At 55.1% G+C, this 22,003-nt stretch overlaps 2 protein-coding genes across 7 annotated transcripts in view; one reads left to right on the forward strand and one right to left on the reverse strand.

Moving 5' to 3' along the window:
* Positions 1-7,011, forward strand: part of PTGES2 (prostaglandin E synthase 2) — a 7,746-nt gene extending 735 nt beyond the window's left edge. Inside the window, exons 1-7 of one of the 2 annotated variants that reach the window (XM_008054179.1) lie at positions 1-44; positions 2,077-2,274; positions 3,185-3,243; positions 3,585-3,730; positions 3,954-4,154; positions 4,735-4,852; positions 6,381-7,011. In XM_008054179.1, coding sequence (XP_008052370.1) covers positions 3,618-3,730; positions 3,954-4,154; positions 4,735-4,852; positions 6,381-6,509 — 561 coding nt within the window. In that variant the 5' untranslated portion in view covers positions 1-44; positions 2,077-2,274; positions 3,185-3,243; positions 3,585-3,617 and the 3' untranslated portion in view covers positions 6,510-7,011. Of the gene's footprint in view, positions 45-2,076; positions 2,275-3,184; positions 3,244-3,580; positions 3,731-3,953; positions 4,155-4,734; positions 4,853-6,380 lie in introns of both variants that reach the window. The other variant, XM_021710491.1, reaches the window with a different exon arrangement.
* Positions 7,012-19,356: 12,345 nt separating this feature from the next.
* Positions 19,357-22,003, reverse strand: part of SLC25A25 (solute carrier family 25 member 25) — a 38,941-nt gene continuing 36,294 nt past the window's right edge. For all 5 annotated transcript variants that reach the window (XM_008054182.1, XM_021710490.1, XM_021710489.1 and 2 more), the window contains 2 exons: positions 21,372-21,522; positions 19,357-21,279 (listed from right to left, as the gene is read on the reverse strand). In XM_008054182.1, coding sequence (XP_008052373.1) covers positions 21,095-21,279; positions 21,372-21,522 — 336 coding nt within the window. In that variant the 3' untranslated portion in view covers positions 19,357-21,094. The remainder of the gene's footprint in view (positions 21,280-21,371; positions 21,523-22,003) is intronic.

Here is a 22,003-nt window from a genome sequence, read left to right on the forward strand (position 1 = left end):
ACCTGCGCGCCCAGGACCTCCGCGCCGAGCGCTCCGCCGCGCAGGTAAGGCCTGGCCGGGTCGAGAATGGGGCGCTGGGCCGGCGCCGCACTCGGGGCTCCTGGGAACCGCGGCGTCAGCAGTCACCCCCTCCGCCTGCTAGTGACCTTGGGCGAGTGACTTGGTCTAGGTCTCCGAACCCTCGGCGTCCTGGGTGGTAAAATGGGGCGCTTCTGATGCCTGCTGCCGAAAGTTGCTCCGTTTCTCGTAGCAATAGTTTTGTCTCGTGTTTTTTTGTTTGTTTGTTTTGAGGCTGGAGTGCACTGGCCCGCTCGCGGCCACCCGCAGCCTCGACCGGCTGGGCTCAGGCGATCCTTCCGCCACCGCCCGGCTACTTTTGTTGATTTATTGCAGAGATGAGGTCTTGCCAAGTTGCCCAGGCTGGTCTCAAACCCGTGGGCTCAGGCAGTCCTGTCACCTCGGCCTCCCGAAGTGCTGGGATTATAGGCGTGAGCCACCATGCCAGCCTGTCTCGTAATTTTATTTTATTTTATTTTATTTTTTAGTTGGAGTCTCACTCTGTTGCCCAGGCAGGAGTGCAGTGGTACCCTAACAACCATCCCAGCATCGACCCACTGGACTCAGGCAATCCTTCCAAGTAGCCGGAACTACAGGCACGAGCTACCATGCCCGGTTAATTTTTTGATTTATTGTAGAGATGAGGTCTCGCCAGGTTGCCCAGGCTGGTCTCGAGCCTTTGGGCTCAGGCAGTCCTCTCACCTCGGCCTCCCAAAGTGCTGGGATTATAGGTGTGAGCCACTGCACCCAGCCTGTCTTGAGTTTTGAGACTTTACAGGGTACCCCTTTCCAAACATTTTGCTGTCCCCTCCTTGGCACTGCCCCCAAATCCTAAAGTTGTGTGTTTATTTAGTAGCAGCAGCAGTACTTATGGGGTTTTTTGTTGTTGTCTTATTTTTTTTTTAGAGATGAGGTCTTACTATGTTGCCAGGCTGGTCTTAAATTCCTGGGCTCAAGTGATCCTCCCACTTCAGCCTCCCAAAGTGCTGGGATGACAGGCTGAGCCACCACGCCTAGCCAGGAGTGGTACTTTTATGGAACTGATGATCCTTAGACTCCAGGTGCTGAAATGGAGGGCAGGGAGATGTTCTCCAGCCAGGTGGTGGGCCAACTCTCCTTGAGATACTTTATATCCGGCACCATCTCCACCTTAACTGCTCAGGCCCCCAGGGACCCAGGGTGAGTGAAAGGGTCATGGATTACCATGTGTCTCCCTGCCTACCTCCTGGGTCCAACCAGCGTTTCCCCTCTTAACTTTTTTTTTTTTTGAGTCAAATGTCTCACTCTTTTGCCCAGGCTGGAGTGCAGTGGCACCATCATGGCTCACTGCAGCCTCGCTGGTCTTGAATTCCTGGGCTCAAGAGATCCTCTCACCTCGGCCTCCCAAAGGGCTGGGATTAGAGGCACGAGTCATCTCGCCTGGCCTCCCCTCTGAACTTTTGAGGGAGGTGGTCTACAACTGTGGCTTCCCAACATGAACAAGCTGCACACTCCCCTGGAGGCTGTCCGGCAGAGCATTCCAGATCCAGGTCCAGGGCCCAGGGTCAGCCCTCTCCTTGGAGATTTGAGATAGACCCTACTAGGGTGAACACTGGCCTGGGTGTTCACTGCCCCCCTCCCAGAGTCCTCTGCTGTTGGAAGAGTGGGAATGAGCATGCCAAGGTGAAACAATTGCTCTGCATCCGGGTGGTTGTACACCCTAGGGCTGTCTGGTGTCCCCTCGGGACTAAAGGGAGAGGAGAGGTGTCCAGTGTTGGGAGACTGGAAGATTCCTCCTACATGGACCCTCAGCAAATGCTAAGCCTCTTGCCCTGGGTCTCAAGCTGGTTGGGGCTTGAGCCGACATGAGCCCCCTCCCTGCCTCCCAGTGCCTCAGTTTCTCCCTGCTGCCCCTTCACCTCCCGTACCTCCCGATGTTCTTAGGGTTATTGTGGAAGACTCCCCTGGAAAACATGTTTGAGGGGAGGGCCTGAACCTGGGGGCGCCAGGCCTCAGAAGCCCCTCCTCTGCTCTCCACAGCTGTCCCTGTCCAGCCGCCTGCAGCTGACCCTGTACCAGTACAAGACGTGTCCGTTCTGCAGCAAGGTCCGCGCCTTCCTGGACTTCCATGCCCTGCCCTACCAGGTGGTGGAAGTGAACCCTGTGCGCAGGGCCGAGATCAAGTTCTCTTCCTACAGGAAGGTGCCCATCCTGTTAGCGCAGGAAGGAGAAAACTTGGTGAGACTTCCTGACCTCCCACTTGGCCTGTGTTGTTCTGGAGAGCCCCCAAGCCTGGCCCTGCTCTGCATCCCTGCAAGGAACCTGTGATCTCTGGGCCTGTGCTGAGGATTATGGGGGGAAAGGAGCCCATATACAGTAGATGCTCAATAAATCTAGGCTTGCCAGGCATGGTGGCTCATGCCTATAATTCCAGCACTTTGGGTGGCCGAGGCAGGAGGATCACTTGAGCCAGGAGTTCCAGACCAGCTTGGGCAACACAGTGAGACCTTGTTTGTACAAAAAAAATTTTTAAATAGCTGGGTGTCGTAGCTCATACCTGTAGTCCTAGCTGCTCAGAGGCTGAGGTGGGAGGATCACTTGAGCCAGGGAGTTCAAGGCTGCAGTGAGCCATGATCATGCCACTGGACTCCAGCCTGGGTTATACAGCAAGACCGCAGTTCAAAAACATAAAATAAATGTGGGCTCTCTTCCTTCCCTACCACAGCAGCTAAGAAAGGCTGAGCGCCATAGAACTTAACAGTATGGGTTCTGAAATCAAGGTGTTGGGTTCGAGGATGACTGCAGCTATGTGACTTGGGACAACTCACAGAGCTTCTCTGGGCTTGCTTATTAGTCAGCAGGGATCATACTCTGGGTTACAGCGACAGCAGATAATGACATATGGGCACAGAGCTTGGCACCTCGTGTGCAGCTTCTCAGTACCTGGGAGGCCACATCTTCCCATTAGCCTCACTTGGGTATCCCTTACTCAGGACGGGACCCTAAGGGTAGGCAGGGGGCGCCTGGGAATGGATCAACAATGCCCAGGATCCTGCGACCAGGAGGGCCTGGAGCGTTGGTGTTTACAAGCCCCTGATGACTGCCCGTGGGTCAGACCCTCTGATCTAGACCATCTTCGTCTCCCCAGCAACAGCTGAATGACTCCTCTGTTATAATCAGCGCCCTCAAGACCTATCTGGTGTCAGGGTAAGTCGAGCCCTGGAGGCCCAGGCGGGCGTTGTGCTGGATCTCCTCTCCGGTCTCCAAGGAGGCCTCCCCTTCATTCCCATGTGGGAGAAGGTGAGGCTGCTGCTTAGAGATCCAGAATGGGCCGCAGGCATCCTGCTTGGAGAACCCACCTCCCCTCCCCCCCTCTGGCAGGGGACTGTTCCTGGTGTACACCCTAAGGCCCTCTTGCCACAGGAGGAACAGAGCCTGTGTGGGCCAGGCCCGGCTCCAGGCTGCCCTGGGACGGGCCAGGCTGGGCTGGTCGGCCAAGGTGGATGAGGTGGGGGTTGAGGGAGACTCTGGCTCCTTCCTGAAGGCAGCGCCTAGAGGAGGTCATCGCCTGCTACCCACCCATGAAGGCCGTGAATGACCAGGGCAAGGAGGTGACTGAGTTCTGCAACAAGTACTGGCTCATGCTGGACGAGAGGGAGGCCCAGCGCATGTATGGCGGGAAGGAGGCCCGGACGTGAGTGGAGCTGGGGTGGGGGGGGGATGCAGGGCTTTCCCAGAGTGCCTGGGCAGCGTGGGAGGCCGGGAGGGCTGGGCCGCGAGAACACGCACCTGCCCAGCCCCCACCTCCCACCCACGAAGGGCACATTCTAGAGAACGCGTTCTGCCCCCCACACGCCCTGTGCCGTGGCTCAGGAAGTCCCCCCCACACCCGCCCGGTACCCTTCCTGTGCCTGCAGGGAGGAGATGAAGTGGCGGCAGTGGGCGGATGACTGGCTGGTGCACCTGATCTCCCCCAATGTGTACCGCACGCCTGCCGAGGCCTTGGCCTCCTTCGACTACATTGTCCGTGAGGGCAAGTTCGGGGCGGTGGAGGGCGCCGTGGCCAAGTACATGGGTGCGGCTGCCATGTACCTAATCAGCAAGCGACTCAAAAGCAGGTGATGGCACGTGTGTATGAATGTGCATGTCTGGGGCCTGCTGTCCCCAGGCCCCCAGCAGGACGCGCGGCGGTGATCCCATCACACCCCTGAGGAGCTGGGTGGGATTCTGAGGCCCAGGGAAGGCTAGAAACCTATTATGGGTCACTCACACCTGTAAGCCCAGTGTTCTGGAAGGCTGAGTCAGCACGACTGCTTGAGCCCCGGAGTTTAAAACCATCCTTGGCAACATAGCAAGATCCCATCTCTACCAAAAAACAATACAAAAAACAAACCCAAAAGACCTTATTATGATCACTTAGTCAAGTCAGCACCTGGACCCAGAGCTCCTGGTCACCTCTCCCCAGGGGCAGCAACACTGGCCTCAGAGCCCACAAGTCTGGGCCCCCGCCTGGTGCCTTCCCTGAGTCTCTCTCCCTGTCGGGTCTCCTGCCCCTCCTGAGCTGTGGTCTCCCCTTTGGGGTAGATGCTCACTGAGGCCTCTGCCCTTACCTGGGTGCTGCCCTGGCTGCGGGGCCCCCCTTCCCACCTGGCAGGGGAGTTGGGAGTTCCCCTGTGGACCTGCTCTGTCCCACCGCAGGCACCACCTTCAAGAAGATGTGCGTGAGGACCTCTACGAGGCAGCCAACAAGTGGGTAACTGCTGTGGGCAAAGACCGGCCCTTCATGGGTGGCCAGAAGCCGAACCTCGCTGATCTGGTGAGTGTGGTGGCAGTGGGTGATGGCTAGCTGAGGGGCCCATCCTCAGGGTGGAGGTGGTTGGCCAGAGGAACCTGCCTCTGTCTGTTGTCAGGTGGAAACCCAGCTCTGAGCGGCCTGAGGCATTGGTTCCCAATCTTTTTGGCGTCAGGAACCAGTGTTGTGCAGATAATTTTTCCACGGATGAGGAGATGGTTTGGGGATGATTCAAGCACATGTTTATTGTGCACGTCCTTTATGTTATGATTACATTGTAATATATAATGAAATATTTACTATGACATTATTTGATATGAGTCTGCAAACACTTGATTTATGATGGCCACTGCGCAGCCACACCTCACTGCAGTGCTAGTCTGTATTTGAGCCACCCCCCAGTGCTAGCATCACCTCCTCAGCTCCACTTCAGATCATTAGGCATTCGATTCTCATAAGGAGCACGCAACCTAGATCCCTCGCTTGTGCAGTTCACAGTAGGGTTCTGGCTCCTGTGAGAATTGAATGCTGCAGATCTGACAGGAGTTGGGGCTCAGGCAGTAATGCGAGCGTTAGGGAGCAGCTCGCTCGCTTGCCCACCACTCATCTCCCGCTGTGCGACCTGGTTCTTAACAGGCGTACTGGTCCCTGGCCCAAGGGTTGGGGGCCCAAGGGTTGGGGACCCCTGGCTTAAGGAGAAAAACCAACGACCAGGAATCCTCTTCGTTTGTGTAACTGATAAGCTCAGCGAAAGTGCTAGTTTCTGGCCTGGCTGGATCCAGAGGCCTGGGTGGGTTACCAGGACTCCCTGTCACCATCTCAGCGCTGCCTTCCTCAGAGCTGGCTTCAGTCTCAGCAGGTTGGGCCCAGTGTCCCAGGCCTTCTCTGACAGAAGCCCTGGGGTGACAGCTCCCTGGCCTGGCCTTACTGTCCATCCTGGGAGCCATGCTCCTGCCAGGACGGCCTGAGCCATGCTCAGGGCCTGAGGGTGGGGAGGGCATTTAATCTGGGGAAACATGGGGAGGGGGCTTGTTGCCCAGTGAGGCGGTGTGGGTACGAAGCAGGTAAAAGCCACAGCCACCTTATCTGTTCATTGAAATCCCCATGTGAAGAATTGACCCTTAGTCCAAGTGCAGTGTCTTATGCCTGTAATCCCAACATATTGGGAGGCTGAGGCAGGGGGATTGCTTGAGTCCAGGAGTTCAAGACCAGCCTGGGCAACATAGCGAGACCTTGTCTCGACAAAAAATAAAGTTAGCTTGGTGTGGAGGTGGACGCCTGTAGTCCCAACTACTCAGGAGGCTGAGAAGGAAGAGTCACCTGAGTCCAGGAGGCCGAGGGTGTGATGATCCACGATCATACCACTGGACTCCAGCTGGACAAGAGAGACCCCCTGCTCAAAAACAAAATCATGATCTCTGAGGGGGCGGGGGAGAGACAGGCCCCTGGGCGCCCAGCTGGTAGGGGACCAGGGCGTGGCGGGTACCCCTGTGTGGCCTTGGTGCTCCTATCCAGGCCCGGCTGCGGTGACACGGTCCCATCCCACACCCAGGCTGTGTATGGTGTGCTGCGAGTGACGGAGGGCCTGGAGGCTTTCGACGACTTGATGCGGCACACGCGCATCCAGCCCTGGTACCTGCGGATGGAGAAGGCTATCGCAGAGGCCTCCCCAGTGCCCTGAACGTCCCCACCCAGAGGAGGGGCAAGGCAGCGAAGACGCCAGTGGTGGGGGCCAAGGCCACTGCACATGGTGATGCTGTGGGGGGCGGGCAGGGTCATCCTGCTTCTTGCCACCCCCACCACCCAGCCTCCAACACTGAATGCTTGCCAGGGCCCTGGGATGCTGGGAACAAGGCCCGGGTTTATTCACAAACCCCTGAGGGTCATGGGGGGCAGGCTACCTCCCCCTCCCTCCCCTGGCCTCCCCAGTCTCCTGCCCTTCTCCTGGGGCCCTCCGTGGCTGTCCCATGATTAAGCACTGTGGGTGGGGTTTGTCTGGACTCCGCCCTCGGCCATGGCCACACCTTGTGGGCAGGGGCAGCCTGAACTCTGACCCTGACTGGGCAGTAGGATGGTGTGTTTCGGGGAGCACCCCAGCCCTGTCTCCCCTAGTTCTGGCTCTTCCCAAGCACCCCCTGGAACTGGGTCATGTTTGCAATAAAGAAATGGTGTGCTGCTTCCCACGTGGTGGGTCTGTGTGACTGAGTGCAGAGTGGGTCTTCAAGAAAGGCTGGGTAGGGCCGCGCCAGCCCTGGTGGAACTAGCCGGGTGTTTCCCCTGCAGGCCCTGGGGACAGCTTCTCAGGCATGGAGCCACACAGTCACCAGGACACCACTTGGGTGCACAGTAGGGCCATGGAGCCCAGCAGCACAAGGTGCAGGTCCAGGCCTGCCCCTACTGACACTTGTTTCCTTGTCTGTTCGGTGGGTGTAGCGATAGTTTCCCCATCCTGGGAAAGCTGTGAGGGTTCAGTGTCAGGAGCAGGTCAAGTGCATAAAAGGGTGCCCATCTCAGTAGGGGCCTCAGTCAGAGCCCAGAGCTGTTCAGACCCTACTCTCCAGACACAAGTCTGCAAGAGCACAGGCAGACGGGTGCAGCAGGTGGCCACCCCTGGCTTCGGCCTCAGCTGGGTTGGGGACCATGGGGAGAAGCTGACCCTGAAACTTCCAGGGTGAGGGTGACCTGTGGTCAGCCCCTCCTGTGCAGAGCACCCAGGAGGGGGCTTCTTGTTCTGGTTTCACTGAGGCAGGGTAGCCTCCCCAGGGGGCCCTCCAGATGCTGGGCAGGTAGCCAGCGAGATAAACACCCACCAGGCACTGCCAATTGGTGGCGACTGGGCAACCCCCACACCCCCTCAAGAAAGTTTTTAAATCTTTATTTTTTATCTATTTATTTTTGAGACAGGGTTTTACTGTATCACCCAGTCTGGAGTACTGTGGCACGGCTCACTGCAGCCTTGACCTCCTGGACTCAGGTGATCTGGAACTACAGGCACATGCCACTTTTTGTTGTTGTTGAGTTAGTATCTTACTCCATCGCCCAGGCTGGAGCGCAGTGGCACACTCATGGACATCCAGCGTTAACCTGCTGGGCTCCAGCAATCCTTCCGCCTCAGCTTTCCAAGTAGCCGGAACTACAAGCATGCACTATCATGCCTGGCCAATTTTTTATTTATTAGAGACGAGTTCTTGCCAAGTTGCCCGGGCTGGTCTCAAACCCATAGACTCATGCAATCCACTCACCTTGGGCTCCCAAAGTGCTGGGATTACAGGCTGAGCCACCGAGCCCAGCCTACCTAACTAATTTTTAAATTTTGTATAGAGGCAAGGTCTTGCTATGTTGCCCAGGCTGGTCTCAAACTCCTGGACTCAAGCAGTCCTCCCACCTAGGCCTCTCATAGTGTTGGGATTACCGGTGTGAGCCACTGCAACCAGCTGTTATGTATTAATATTTTAAAAGCAAAAAAGGCCAGGCACAGTGGCTCATGTTATACTCCCAGCACTTTGGGAAGCCAAGGTGAGAAGATTGCCTGTGTCCACGGGTTCGAGACCGGCCTGGGCAATTTGGCAAGACCTCATCTCTACAATAAACAAAAAGAAGTAGCTGGGCATGGTGGCATGTGCCTTTAGTTCCAGCTACTTGGAAGGCAGAAGTGGAAGGATCACCTGAGCCCAGCAGGTCGAGGCTGCCGTGGCCATGAATGTGCCACTGCACTCCAGCCTGGGCAACAGAATGAGACTCCAACTCAAAAAAAAAAAATAGGTGCACCTGCCCACCAGACACCTGATCTTGCAAGACCGCCATTAAAGTCTTGCTTCTGCTGCACTCCAAATAAATAAGTAGCAAAAACAAACAAAAAACCCACGTTCCTTGTAGCAGTTAACATCCAAATAAGGTAGAGGTAGAGGCCGGGCTTGGTGGCTCAACCTGTAATCCCGGCACTTTGGGAGGCTGAGGCAAGTGGATTGCCTGAGCCAAGACCTGTCCGGGCAACTGGGTGAGACCTCGGTTTCTACAATAAATCAAAAACGAGCCAGGCGTGGTTGCTCATGCCTGTAGTTCTGGCTACTTGGAAGGCTGAGGCAGAAGGATCACCAGAGCCCAGCAGGTTGACGCTGAGCTGGCCGTGAGTGTGCCACGGCGCTCCGGCCTGGGCGACAGAGTGAGACTCCAACTCAAAAGCAAACAAGGTAAAAACATGTGCCACGCACCCTGGTGCAACCTCTTGGAAGCTGGTAGCCTCGGTCTCCCACCAAGATGCCTGGTCTGCCACCTGCGTTCTTGTTCCCTTCCTTGTCAGTGCATGTGGCGCTGGCTGGTTCACGACTGCAGTGCTTGAATGCCCCAGAGCCAGCTCAGCCTCCCCTGTGTGCCCTCCAGGAGTCCTGAACTGGAGGAACACGTGCTGCGGGGGACGGTGGCCGTGCTGCTGGTGGCTGTGGCGTGAGGAGCCACAGAAGCCACCTCGGAGGGGCCGAGAGATCCTAGAGGGCCCTTGCACCAGCCTCCATCCCAGGACCCATCGTCGACGCCTGCAGCCCAGTAAAGGGCCGCCCTCCATTCCTGCGTACCTCCCTCCCCTTTGTTCATCCACCCCTGCATCCTTGTCTCCCTCCATCTCGGCATCCCTCCCTCCCTCCCTCATCCCTGCATCTCTTCGTGTCCATGCCGCCATCCTCCATTCCTTCATCTTCCATCGGTCCATACCTGCATCCTTCCATCCTTCCATTTCTCCATCCTGCCCTGCATCCTTCCGTTTCTATATCCCTCCACCTCTCCGTTTTCAACTCTTCCATCCTCCATGCCTTCATCCATACCTGTGTTTTGTCTGCTCTAAGAAACCAGCTGCAATCCCTCACGGTTAATCACAGACAAGAGGCAGAAACTGGGAGAAAAGTGGGCTAATTTCTGCAAACAGGTTACAGGGAGATGGGTTGGCGTCATTGCCAAACAACCCACACAAATTCATCCCAATATTTATGTCTAAAATTAATAGCCCTTCACCCACCCCACGTTTGAAGCCTATGTGCAGTTTTAGCATGACTCAGAATTTTCTGACCAGGAAAGTCTCCTGGTCATGCTGACATTTTTAGATAACATTCTGGAACTTATAACATATTATTTTACAGTTTTCCAGAGAAGGGGACAGACAATTGCAACATTTGGAAGGAATGGAAAGTCACATCATTTAAAATGATAGCTTTACATTGTTTCATTGTTGTCATTGTTTGCTGTTTTTGGGTAGGAATCTCAGTCGCCCAGGCTGGAGTGCAGTGGCACACTCATGGCCACCGCAGCCTTGACCTGCTGGGCTCAGGCAGTCCTGCCTCAGCCTTCCAAGTAGCTGGAACTACAGGCACACATTTAATTTTTTGCTTTATTGTAGAGAGGCGGTCTCGCCAAGTTGCCCAGGCTGTTCTCGAACCCGTGGGCTCAGGCAATCCTCTCACCTCAGCCTCTGAAAGTGCAAGGATTAGAGGCTTGAGCCAGCACACCCTGTCTTCATTGTTTTAAAACACAGTGGTAACAATCCCTTGTTTCCAGAGCCCTGGCCTATAACCATCCAATGCCCTCATACTCACAGACAGAGGGGAAGTGGGCACTGCCCACGCCAGACTTCAGACACACTCCTGCTCTCCGTGTCTCTTCCCAACTATCAAGTAGTCTGGCATAACTGGCTGTTTCTTCTCCAGTGCCCGGAATGGCTTTCTAGTCAAGATTGGACTTCCAGCCCAGTCAGGCAAGCAGCCACCTTCTGAGGGCAGTGTGGGGACAGGGAAAACGTGCACTTGTACCTTCAAGTGGCTTCTAGGTTTAGCCCAGCTCAGCTACAAAAAAAAATTTGGTAATAAAATTAAGCCTTTTCTAAATGACTGTTCTAATATAACCCAGTGGCCTCTTTTCAGCCTGTAACGCCTGCGTCTCTCGATCTCTGCATCCCTCCATTCAACATCTCTCTGTCTTCCTCCTCCGTCCTCCACCCCTCCATCCTCCATCCCTCCTCCTTCCATCCATCCTCCATCCTCCACCCCTCTGTCCCTCCATTCTCCACCCTCATCCCTCATCCTCCATCCTTTGTCCCTCCATCTCTCCATTCTCCACTCTCCCATCCCTCCCAAACTCCATCCCTCTATCCCTGCCCCCCACCCTCTCTTTCCCTTCTCTTCAGGGGCAGGCTCTTCCCGCCACCCCCATGCCCTGCGAGGGGTTGCTTGGTCCCTGTCCGGCTGCACGGGGAGACCAAAGCACCTCTCCCTGTCTCAGCCCAGTTTCCCTAAAGGGAGTATCTGTCGTGCCCAGCTTGTGGCAAGGTGTCCAGCCTCTGTCCCTGACCCCGGCCAGGGGAGCGCCTCACCACCCACAACCCCACCCTGTGGGGCTCTCTGTCCTTTCTGCGGCTGCCCAGCCCGGCGAGTGTGGCCTCTCTCTTCAGCCTCCCCTTGAGGCCCCGGCAGGCCGGCCTGAGCTAAGAGGCCTCTCTCCTTTCTCCTCTTCACAGACTTCTGTCTTCCCTTTATTGGTCACTGAACCACTGGAACAATGGCCTGACTTTGGTCTGGGGCTTTTCCCCTGGGGCTGCTGTGTGTGGGGAGGAGCCTTGATGAAATATCGCAGGACTGTGCTAACCAGACCTGTTTCGTGACAGACTGGAGGGTGGCCAGTCAGCCCGAGGCCACCACGGGGCACCACCTGGGCCAGCTTCTTCCCCAGAGTATCCCTCCCGGAGGAGGCGACAGCCCTGCCTCAGTTTTCCCAAATGTTTCTCGGTTAGGCACCGTAGCCCGTTTTCCCACAACCACCAGAGGGCACTAGAGTCTGCCGAGCCCCTCAGGAGATGGCAGCAAGACCTCGTGCTGCCGCCTTGTGCCCAAGTCTAGGATTGACCGAGCAGCCTTCCTCTCCTGGGGACCACTGCCTACCTGTAAGTGGGTTTAGCATGTAAGGCTCTGAAGATGAGTGGGCAGGAAAAAACACGTCTCTCCCAGGAACCCTGTCAGGCTCAGGTTGTGGGATGTCCCCCGTGGCCTTGGTGGCGGCTGAAGGCCTGAGTTCAGAACACGGCCACTGCCTGCTGTGACCTTGGGAGAAGCCTCACCCCTCCTGTGAAATGGCATCAGCAAACCTCCATGGGGTTGGTGAGGTCAGGGATGGGAAGTTGGACTGTGATACACAGAGTCAGTATCCGAGGGGTGGTCAGGCAGGGTGGCTCATGCCTATAACCCCAGCCCTGTGGGAGACGGAGGCAGGAGGATCGCTTGAGGCCAGGTGTTTGAGACCAGCCTGGGCAACACAGTGAGACCTCCACCTCGAAAAGAAAACAAAAATGAAAAACTCAGTACACTGACTGGATACGGTGGCTCACACCCATAATCCTAGCACTTTGGGAGGTCAAGGCGGGCAGATTGTTTGAGTTCAGGAGGTCAAGATCAGCCTGGGCAGCATAGTAAGACCTCATTTCTACAAAAAATAATAATAATAAGTTAGCCAGGCACATGTCTGCAGTCCCAGTTACTTGGGAGACTGAGGCAGGAGGATTGCCTGCGCCCAGGAGATTAAGGCTGTGGTGAGCCACGATTGTGACACTGCACTCCAACCTGGGCCACAGAGTGAGACCCCGACTTAAAAAAAGGGAAAAAAGCCAGTGTAGTGGCATGTGCCTGCTGCCCCAGCTACTTGGGAGACTGAGGCAGGAGGATCCCTTGAGCCCAAGAGTTCGAGGCTTCAGCAAGCTATGATCACACCACTGCATTCCAGCCTGGGCTGGAGCTAGGCCTTGTCTCTAGAAAAACATATTCAGGGTGCATCTTACTGTAGCCGGTGGCCGGTGAGGTCTGCTGTCTGTTCTCAGAACACACTCTGGGCTGTGTTCCCTGCTGGGCTCCTAGCTCAAGGTCAAGAACTTCAGGAAGTAAGAACAGAGAGTCCTGAGAACACAAGATCCCTCCTCCCTGTGGGGAGCAAGCCTGTGGGGAGGATTCTAGTTGGTTTATTTTTGTTTAATTTTTTTTTTCTTAGAGACAGTGTCTTACTCTGTTGCCCAGGTTGGAGTTCAGTGGCTCCATCCCAGCTCACTGCAGTCTCCACCTGGGTTCAGGCGATCTTCCAGCCTCAGCTGCCTACATGGCTGGGACTGTAGGCACATGCCACCATGCCTGCCCGGCTAATTTTTTTATTTTTTGTAGAGACAAGGTCTTGCCGTACTGCCCAGGCTGGTCTCGAAGTCCTGAGCTTAAGCAGTCCTCCTTCCTCAGCCTCTTACAGTGCTAGGATTATAGGCGTGAGCCACCATGCCCGGCCTATTTTTTATGTAGTTCATTTTTTAAAAAAATTTATTATTTTATTTTATTTATTTTAATCAATTTTTAAAAATGATATTGTGGGGTACAGTTAAGGGTTAGGTATACAAATATGCTTCGTTCAGGCACCTTGTTGGTAAGAGGTATCTCCCCATATGTAGTTCATTTTCATATTTAACTTACATATTCATTTTATATTTAACCTATATATACTGCACACACATACAGACATACTAGTTCATCTATCTTTAATATATATTATGTTTTGATATATCTCTCTTTGTTTGTTTGTTTAGAGATAGGGTCTCGCTCTGTTGCCCAGGCTGGAGTGCAGTGATCATAGCTCACTGCAGCCCACTCCAGCTTCTCGAGTAGCTGGGACTACAGGTGCTCACCTCCCAACTAATCTTTTATTTGTTTTCTTATAGAGACGAGATCTTGCTATGTTCCCCAGTCTGGTCGCAAACTCCTGGACTCAAGTGATCCTTTTGCCTCAGTCTCCCAAAGTGCTGGTATTCCAGGGGCCCTCCTCATCCTTCCTAATGATTGTGTTGGTCTCCAAAGCACACCCAGTGCCGTGTATGACTGTTCCCTGGTTTATTTAACCAGTGGCACGGAAAAGATTGTGATGGGCAGCGTCTGATGGAGAGCCATGCTGTGGTGGGCTCTCTGGTATCCCCAGGTCCTATTCCCTGGAACCTGTGAGTGTTACCTTATGTGGTAAAGAAATTGGTGGATGTGATTAAATGAATGATTTGAGCCGGGAGATTCTCCAGGTGGCCCTAAAGGTAATCACAGGTGTCTTACAAGGAGGAGGCAGAGAGAGATTTGATGAGGAGGAGGAGGCCATGTCATGGTGGAAGCGCTGAGGCTCGACTGGCCAGATGGAACCGGATTCTCTCAAGGGCCCCCTGGAGGCACCAGCCCTGCTAACATCTCCATTTCAACCCAGTGAAACCGCTTGGACTTGGGCCTCCGGGATGGCAAGAGACTAACTTGGTGTCTTGTCATTAAGTGTGTGGTCACTGGTGTCCAGAGCACTCATGATTTTATTTTATTTTAGAGACGAGGTCTTGCTATGTTGTTCAGGCTAGCCTCAAACTCCTGGGCTCAAGCAACCTTCCTAGCCGGGCATGATGGCTCATGCCTGTAATCCCAGCACTTTGGGAGGCAGAGGCGAGAGCCCAAGTGTTTGAGGCCAGCCTGGGTATCTTGGCAAGACCTCGTGTCTACAATAAATAAAAAAAAATTAGCCAGGTGTGATGGCACACGCCTGTGGTTCCAGATACTTGGAAGAACTGAGGCGTAAGAATCGCTTGAGCCCAGCAGGTCAAGGCTGCGGTGGCTGGGAGTATTCCACTGCACTCCAGCCTGGGCAACAGAGTGAGACTCCATCTCCAAAAAAAAAAAAAAAATCTCCCGCCTTGTCTTCCAAAGTGCTGGGATTACAGGCGTGGATCACTGCACCTGGTCAGCACTCATGATTTAAGCCAAGTGAAGACAGGGCAGAGAAACAGCTACAGGGCTTGGGGACCTGGGCAGGTCCCAGTTCCAGTCTGTCTCCTCATCTGTAAATGATGGGTTGGGCTCCTGTGTTCAGCGAGGGTGCCCCACACTGTTGGTGTGGGTGCTGGCATGGTGAGAGTCCCTCTCACATCAGCCTCAACAGCTGCTATGGGAGATAAAGGCTTCTTCCGGGCTGCAGGGCCCGTGCTGAAGGGTGACAGCAAATGACAGGAGAGCTCATTTCCTGTGCTGCTCCCTGCCCAGCCCCATGTTCTGGGAAGCCCAGAGGAGGCTGCCTCGGATTATCTTGCCCCTTGGGGTACTGGGGCAGGCCTTGGGCTCTCCTTGGCCTCCGTTTACCCATCTGCCAGATGTGGGTGCTATTCTTGCCTTCTTCTTTTGAGTCGGGGTCTCACTCGGTTGCCCAGGCTGGAGTGCAGTGGCATGCTCACAGTTCATTGCAGCCTCAGTCTCCTGGTCTCAGGTGATCCTTCTTCCTTAACCTCCTAAGTAACTAGAACTACAGGTGCGCGCACCACCATGCCCGGCTAATTTTTTGATTTTTACTTTGTAGAGACAAGGTCTCACTATGTTGCCTGGGCTGATCTCAAACTCCTGGCCTCAGGCGATTTCCCGGCCTCAGCCTCTCAAAGTGCTGGGATTACAGGCACGAGCCACCAAGCCCAGCCTTATTCCTGGTTTCTCTCCTCTGCCCCATCATGCCCCTCCCAGTCAGCCAGCCGGGCCACGCTGTCTACTCCTGCTGCCTCCTCGGCCCCTAAGGACAGGGACCAAGGTCCGCAACTGGTCGGCACACCGGCTCCTCCTCTCTCCACCCTTCCCCTACATTCCAACCCCGCTCAGGCCAGTGAGATCTGGATTGCGGGCAGCCCGGGGTGAGCCTGGGGCTTCAGTGTCAGCAAAGCTGGCTGAATCTTTCACTATATACCCTTCGCCCGCCCCCAGACAAGTCCCTTCCCCATGAGCTGTCAGGAAGGCATTTGCCCATCTTGCCAGCGAGACAACAAGCTCAGAGAGGCCCAACACTTCCCAGGTTCTCTGTGACCACCTGGACAGCCAGGAGCCCCTCTCTGGAGGCGAGGAGTGTCCGTCTCTTTGGCACACCCAATCTCATGAAGGTCCCACAGGAGGGTCGCGGCATGGTTCTAGCCTCCGGTGGCCCCTGGTGGGCAGCCTCAGTGGAGCCCACCCCATGTTCATCCCCATGCCCGCAGCATGCCAGTCAGGGGCCCGCTAACCTGCATTCCTTCCTGGAGTCTTAGTTTCTGCAACTGTGAAATGGGCACATGGCAGCAGCCAGCCCTTCCTAGAGCTGCTCAGGGCTAAATGATGTCCTCACGGGCAGTGCCCCCTCAGGCTTAAGGGACCAACGGGCCAGGTGCAATGGCGCACGCCAGTACTAATCCCAGTACTTTGGGAGGCCAAGGTGGGAGGATCGCTTGAGCCCTGGAGTTCGAGACCAACTTGGGCAACATAGTAAGACCCCCCATCTGTATGAAAAAAAAAAAAAAATTAACCAGGCATGGGGGCCCATGCTTGTAGTCCTAGCTACTGAGGAGGCTGAAGTGGGAAGACTGCCTGAGCCCAGGAGGTCAAGGCTGTGGTGAGTTATGATCGTGCCACTTCACTCCAGCCTGGAAGACAGAATGAGAATCCCAACTCAAAAAAAAAAGAAAGGGAAAAGAAAAAGTGTTAGGTCAGAGGCCAGGTGGGTGGGACCGCCACCATCCGGTGCCGTGCGTAAGATGCAAAAAAATTGCACAGAAGTTAGACTGGAAAATATAGTTTATATAGAAAGTAAACTGGAGAAAGAGAGGAGATTCACCTCCCCAAGGTAGGAGTGGGGGCCAAAGTTTAGGAAAACATGGCCCAACCAGAGCTCAAAGAACACACAGCCTGGGCAGAACTTAACAAAAGCAATGGCAGCTGCTGTCTGAGTTTGAATGTCTTTTAAACCTTCCCTTTGATGGGGGCAGGTCGTTAAGGAGGTTGGTGGTGGTCTGTTTGTCATCACAAAGGAGCAGGTGAGCACAGGTCTGATGGCAGGTGATGGACGGCAGGCAGATGGGCTGGTCACATAATGTTGCCACGTTGCTGGGGTCTGTTTGTGTTATGAAGGTCACAAGGGCTGATTAGGTTAACTTGGCTTCTTGCTGCTGGAAGCAAATACTTGGGACAGAAAAGCTAATTAGTACAAAACAAGCTGGGGAGGGGGCTGTAAAGCAATGAGAAACGGGTTCTGCCTGTGGCTGGGGATCGAAGGGTAAATGAAAGTGAATTGCCAGAGAAACATGAGGAAGCTCAGCAGCGTTCAAATGGCTGCTCTTGGCCAGGCACAGTGGCGCAGGCTGTCATCCCAGCACTTTGGGAGGCTGAGGTGAGTAGGTTGCCTGAGCCTGCAGGTTTGCGACCAGCCCCAGCAACTTGGCGAGACCTTGTCTCTACAATAAATCAAAAATTAGCTAGGCGTGGTAGCGCCCGCCTGTAGTTCTGACTCCTTGGAAGGCTGAGGCAGAAGAATCTCGAGCCCAGCAGGATGAGGCTGTTGTGGCCGTGAGCATGCCACCCCACTCCAGCCTGGACGACAGTGAGACTTCTACTCAAATAAAAGGCCGGCTGCAGTGGCTCAGTCTGTCATCCCAGCACTTTGGGAGGCCGAGGCGAGTGGATTGCCTGAGCCCGAGGATTTGAGACCAGCCCGGGCAACTTAGCGAGACCTCTTCTCTACAATAAATCAAAAATTAGCCAGGCATGGTAGCGTGCACCTGTAATTCCGGCTGCTTGGAAGGCTGAGGCGGAAGGATTGCCAGAGCCCAGTAGGTTGAGGCTGGGCTGGCTGTGAGTGTGCCACAGCACCCCAGCCCGGGTGACGGAGTGAGACTCTGACTCCAAAAAAAAAAAAAAAATTCTGCTCTTTGGTGATGGGAAGGAGGGGTGGAGAAGCATGAGAGCCACAGGGTGGTTTGCTCTGTGGGACTCCATGCTGCATGCCCTCAAAGACCCCCAGGTTAACCTCCTGCTGCAGAAGGCTTCCAGCTGGAGAGATTTGAGGACCAGGCCTGAGCAGGGTGGGAGAGCAGATCAGGGAGGCCTGATGACTGGGAAGTGACACACCCATTCCCTCCAACAAGTCACTGAAACAAGGGCATGACCGTTCCCAGGGTTGTTCCAACAAATGACTGCAAACGTGGCACACACGTGGCACACTTATAACAGTATTTCTTCTCAGTTCAGGAGGCCAGGGGAATGCAGTCAAGGTGTGGGCAGGATCATCGCTTCTGAGGGTCTCAGAAGAATCTGCCCTATGCCTCCTAGCTTCTGGTGGCTGCTGACAATACTCGTTTGACCTGTAGGTGTATCACTTCAATCTCTGTCGTCACGTGGTGTCCTCCCTGCGTCTCTCTGTGCATGTCTTTGCTAAATTTCCTTCTTATGAGGACACTGCTACAGCCTGGCCGGGTTCCCATACCTGCTAGAGTTTAATATCACAAAACAGCTGAGACAGGAGGGTGGGAGATATCTCTCAAATCTGCTTTCTCAAAAATTCAGAGAATAATTTTTTTTTTTTCCTTCTGAGTAGGCGTCTCACTCTGTCACCCAGGCTGGAATGTGGTGGCGTGCTCCTGTCCACTGCAGCCTTTACCTGCTGGGCTCATGTGATCTTTCCTTCAGCCTTCCAAGTAATTGGAACTATAGGTATGCACCACCATGCCTAATTATTTATTTATTTATTGTAGGGACACTGGTCTTGAAGCCCTAGGCTCAAGCAATCCTCTTGCCTCTGCCTCCCAAATGGCTGGGATTACAGGCGTGAGCCACCACACCTGGCAAGTAGGGTTTTTCAAGGGAACTTGACAGGCCAAGGGATAGGGGCTGTTGATGGTTGATGATGGGATACGGAGACTGTCTTTTTAGTCGTCACAGGACTGCGGATGTGAGCCACTGTGCCTGGCTGCCTGTTAGCCTTTTATGTGGCGAGTAGAGTTCACAGCTGGATTGGTGAAGCTGGAGTAAGTCCAAGCATGAAACAAGAGTCATCTGAATATAGACACTGAGTGTAATCTTGAGTGAGATGAGGTTACTAAGCGAGTGTGGGTAGGAAGGAGAGGCCTGGGCCAAGGGACAGCCTGGGGAGAGAAAAGCCCAGTGGTGTCCTGTGAAGATAGCCCCCTTTTGAGTCAGGGTCTCCCTCTGCCACCCGAGCTGGAATACAATGGCATGATCATGGCTTACCACAGCCTTGACCTCCTGCACTCAGGCGATCCTTCTGCCCTAGCCTCCTGAGTAGCTGAGACTGTGGTGCACACCACTATGCCTGGCTAGTTTTTTTTGGTTTTTTTCTGTAGAGATGAGGTCTTGCTATGTTGCCTAGGTTGGCCTCGACATGCAATCCTCCCGCCTTGGCCTCCCAAAGTGCTGGGGTTACCGGTATGAGCCACTGCACCCGGCTGAAGATGGCACTTCTAGTGCAGGGAAGGACTGTCTGGCCCAACAGGCTGAGGACCACTTAAGACAGCAACTCGTGTCACTGGCACCTCATCAGAGCAACTCAAATCTAAAGAATTCCTACCAAAGAGGGAGTATCCCCAAGAAGCTGACAGGGGCCACTGCCTGAGCTTTGGAGAAGAAAAATGGATTTCTTTCCCCACAAGCCAGCATCCCCAAGCCTCCCACACCCGGATCAGAAGACTCCTGGCTCCATTGTCAGCTTTGAAACAACTTTATTAGAAGGCTGTTTTCAATGACAACTTCCAATTCGTTCTTAATTTGCTTTTTGACAAGTTCCAGTTCTAACTATATATATTTATAGAGAATGTAATTTTTGCATTGATCTTTGCATCCTGCTGAGGTGTCCTCATCGGCCATTCTGGTGGAAGGAATGAAGGGCAGCTGTGAAACTGCCGGCTGGCCAGCGTCACTGAGCAAGGGCAGCAGGGGGCTGGGAGGGAGGGAGCTGGCCCCTCATCCCTCCACCAGCACCCCAGGTTCACACTGAAGGCACCTCACTGCCTCGTCATTCAAAAAGGGTGAAAGAAAGAAGCCTTTCCAGTCCAGGAAATGACTGTACTTCTGCCTTCAATGTTGGGGTTCGCCCTCTCTCCACCCCCCATCAACCCTGTGATCCCCAGACTTCCTGGGGGCAAGGCCCCCCTCCTCTACCACCAAAGGACTCGCCTCTCTCCTGCCTCCAGGCCTGAGAGGAATTTCTTTGGACAGACAGGACACAGGTGCCATGGCAGTGGGAAGGGTTCCTCCCAAGACCCTTCTTCTCTCCTCTCCCCACCCCACCCCACCAGGTGGTGTCGGGAAAGTACAATCAACCATGAACATAAATATGAATAAAAAAATGAACTTGCAAATGACAGGCTATTAATTAAACAAATCTATAAAAATAGTTAGGACATAACTCTGTTCAAATAAATACAAAATAAATAGGCTCCAAGCAGTGTGACACGTCACATGAGTGGAATGTGAGGCTGGTCCCACTTCACCCCAGGTGGGATTGGATTCGAACCCCGGCTGGTGTAGAAACCGACTTTCTGTGCAGTCAGCTGATGCCCCTTCCTCATCTCCCCCTGCCGGAAGCACAGCTTGCTCCTGTCCAGCACGCCTTCCTGGACAAAACGCCCTTCCCAGTATACGTAATTAAGGCCTTCAATACCGCTCCCTTCTCTCTCCAGGGCCCAGACGCTGACCTCCGCTGTCCTTGTGCCACAGTGGGGACAGTGGGTTTGGTTTCAGGCTGGTGCCAGTCATGACAGCATCCGGGCCAGCTCAGGGTGCCATGAGGTGCCAGCACTCTCCTGCCGTTTTGAAGCCATGCGTCCTACGCCTGCAGCCGCGCCCCTGCATGCACACACACCCAGGGCCCGCTGTTGGTGGGCTTGGTGCCCCAAAGCAGGGCTGGGGAGGCAAGCAGGAAAGCCAGACCCTGCCCTCCTTCCCACACAGCAAGCTGGCATCGATGAGCAGGTCAGGGACAGCTTCACCATGGATTGAGGGGAAGGGCAGGCAGCAGGCTGGTAGCCCCTCCTGGCATGACGTCAGCAGAAAGGAAGGAAGCAGGGGTGTAAGGGACTGCTCAGCAGGCCAGGGCACAGGGCCTGTGGCCAACATTAGGCTGCAAGGACGAGATGGAAGCACTAAGCCGGCCCCCAAGCTCGCTATGTGGCAGGCACTGCAGGCGATCTGTCCCTACGCGCGTCAGCAGGACCCTGCTGGCCCCTGGACCTGAGGAGCGTCCACAGGTCTTCCCTGGAACCGACGCAGAGTCTGCCGGGGCCAGCAGGACACACTGACGGGCCTGCCTTCTCCCCACCCCCGGCGCATCCCAGGTTTCACAGCTTGGTGAAGTCAGCGTAGTGTTGGCACATTCACAGAATGAGATGCTCCACATCCCGGGCTGAGCCCAGGAACAGCAAGGCCGGGCGGCCCCTTCCCGTCACCGCGACTGCACGCCTAGGGTCATCTTCAGGTTCTCGTATACCACATAGCTAATGCTCACGGCCGGGATGACCTTCATGAAGTTGGGGGCCAGCCCCCGGTACAGCCCGAAGGCCCCCTCGGTCCGCAGGATCTGCTTGAAGAGGCCGCTCATGGTCACCTCCGGGGCGCCCTCGATGGAGGCTGCCAAGAGAGCCCCGTCAGGCACTTCTGGACTTCCCCCAGTCCAGCCTGCCCGGGAGACAGCCCCTGGGGAGGGGCCAGGACTGCCTTACCTTGCGCCTGCATCCGGGTCCTGACCAGGGCCAGCGGGTAGCTGGCCAGCTGGCCACAGGTGCTGGACATGGTGCCACAGGCCAGGAGCACAAACACGCCGGGGTCTGCACTGTTCACTGCATAGCGCTGTAGCCAGGCGTTCTTGAGAGTCTGGGAGGGGAAAGGAGCGAGGGTGTGAGCCCCAAAAGGAGCAAGAGAGGCAGCAAGATAGGGCGGTTTCTGAACTTCCTGAACACCCAGGGAGGCTGCTGTAACCCGATCACAGAGCCTGGGCTGGGCCTCCCTAAGCTCCTGGCCTGCCTGCCCTTGTGTCTGCTGTCACAGGACAGGGAGTGGGGATAAGGTGGAGGGAGCGCCCCCTCCCTCATGCAGAGCCCCTGACTTCTGGGGTCTGCCTGGAGCCTGCTGGGGGCCCATTAGCCTGCCTGTTAGGCCTCTGAGGAGTGGAACCCGGGGCGGGGCTCATAGGAGCTGCTCAGGAGGTTGTTGGAGGAGGGCGGGGTGAAGGAGAGCCTTGCAGATGACAGGTGAGCCCGGGGCACACAGTCTCTGGTGCCATTTCCCATAATAACCATCCCCAGTGGCGCTTCAGGGAGGGAGACAACAGGCTGGATGGGCATGGGGGTTCTGA

Source organism: Carlito syrichta, unplaced genomic scaffold (assembly GCF_000164805.1).
Source record: "Carlito syrichta isolate Samal-C Ts95f unplaced genomic scaffold, Tarsius_syrichta-2.0.1 Scaffold289188, whole genome shotgun sequence".
Classification (NCBI taxonomy): Eukaryota; Metazoa; Chordata; class Mammalia; order Primates; family Tarsiidae; genus Carlito; species Carlito syrichta.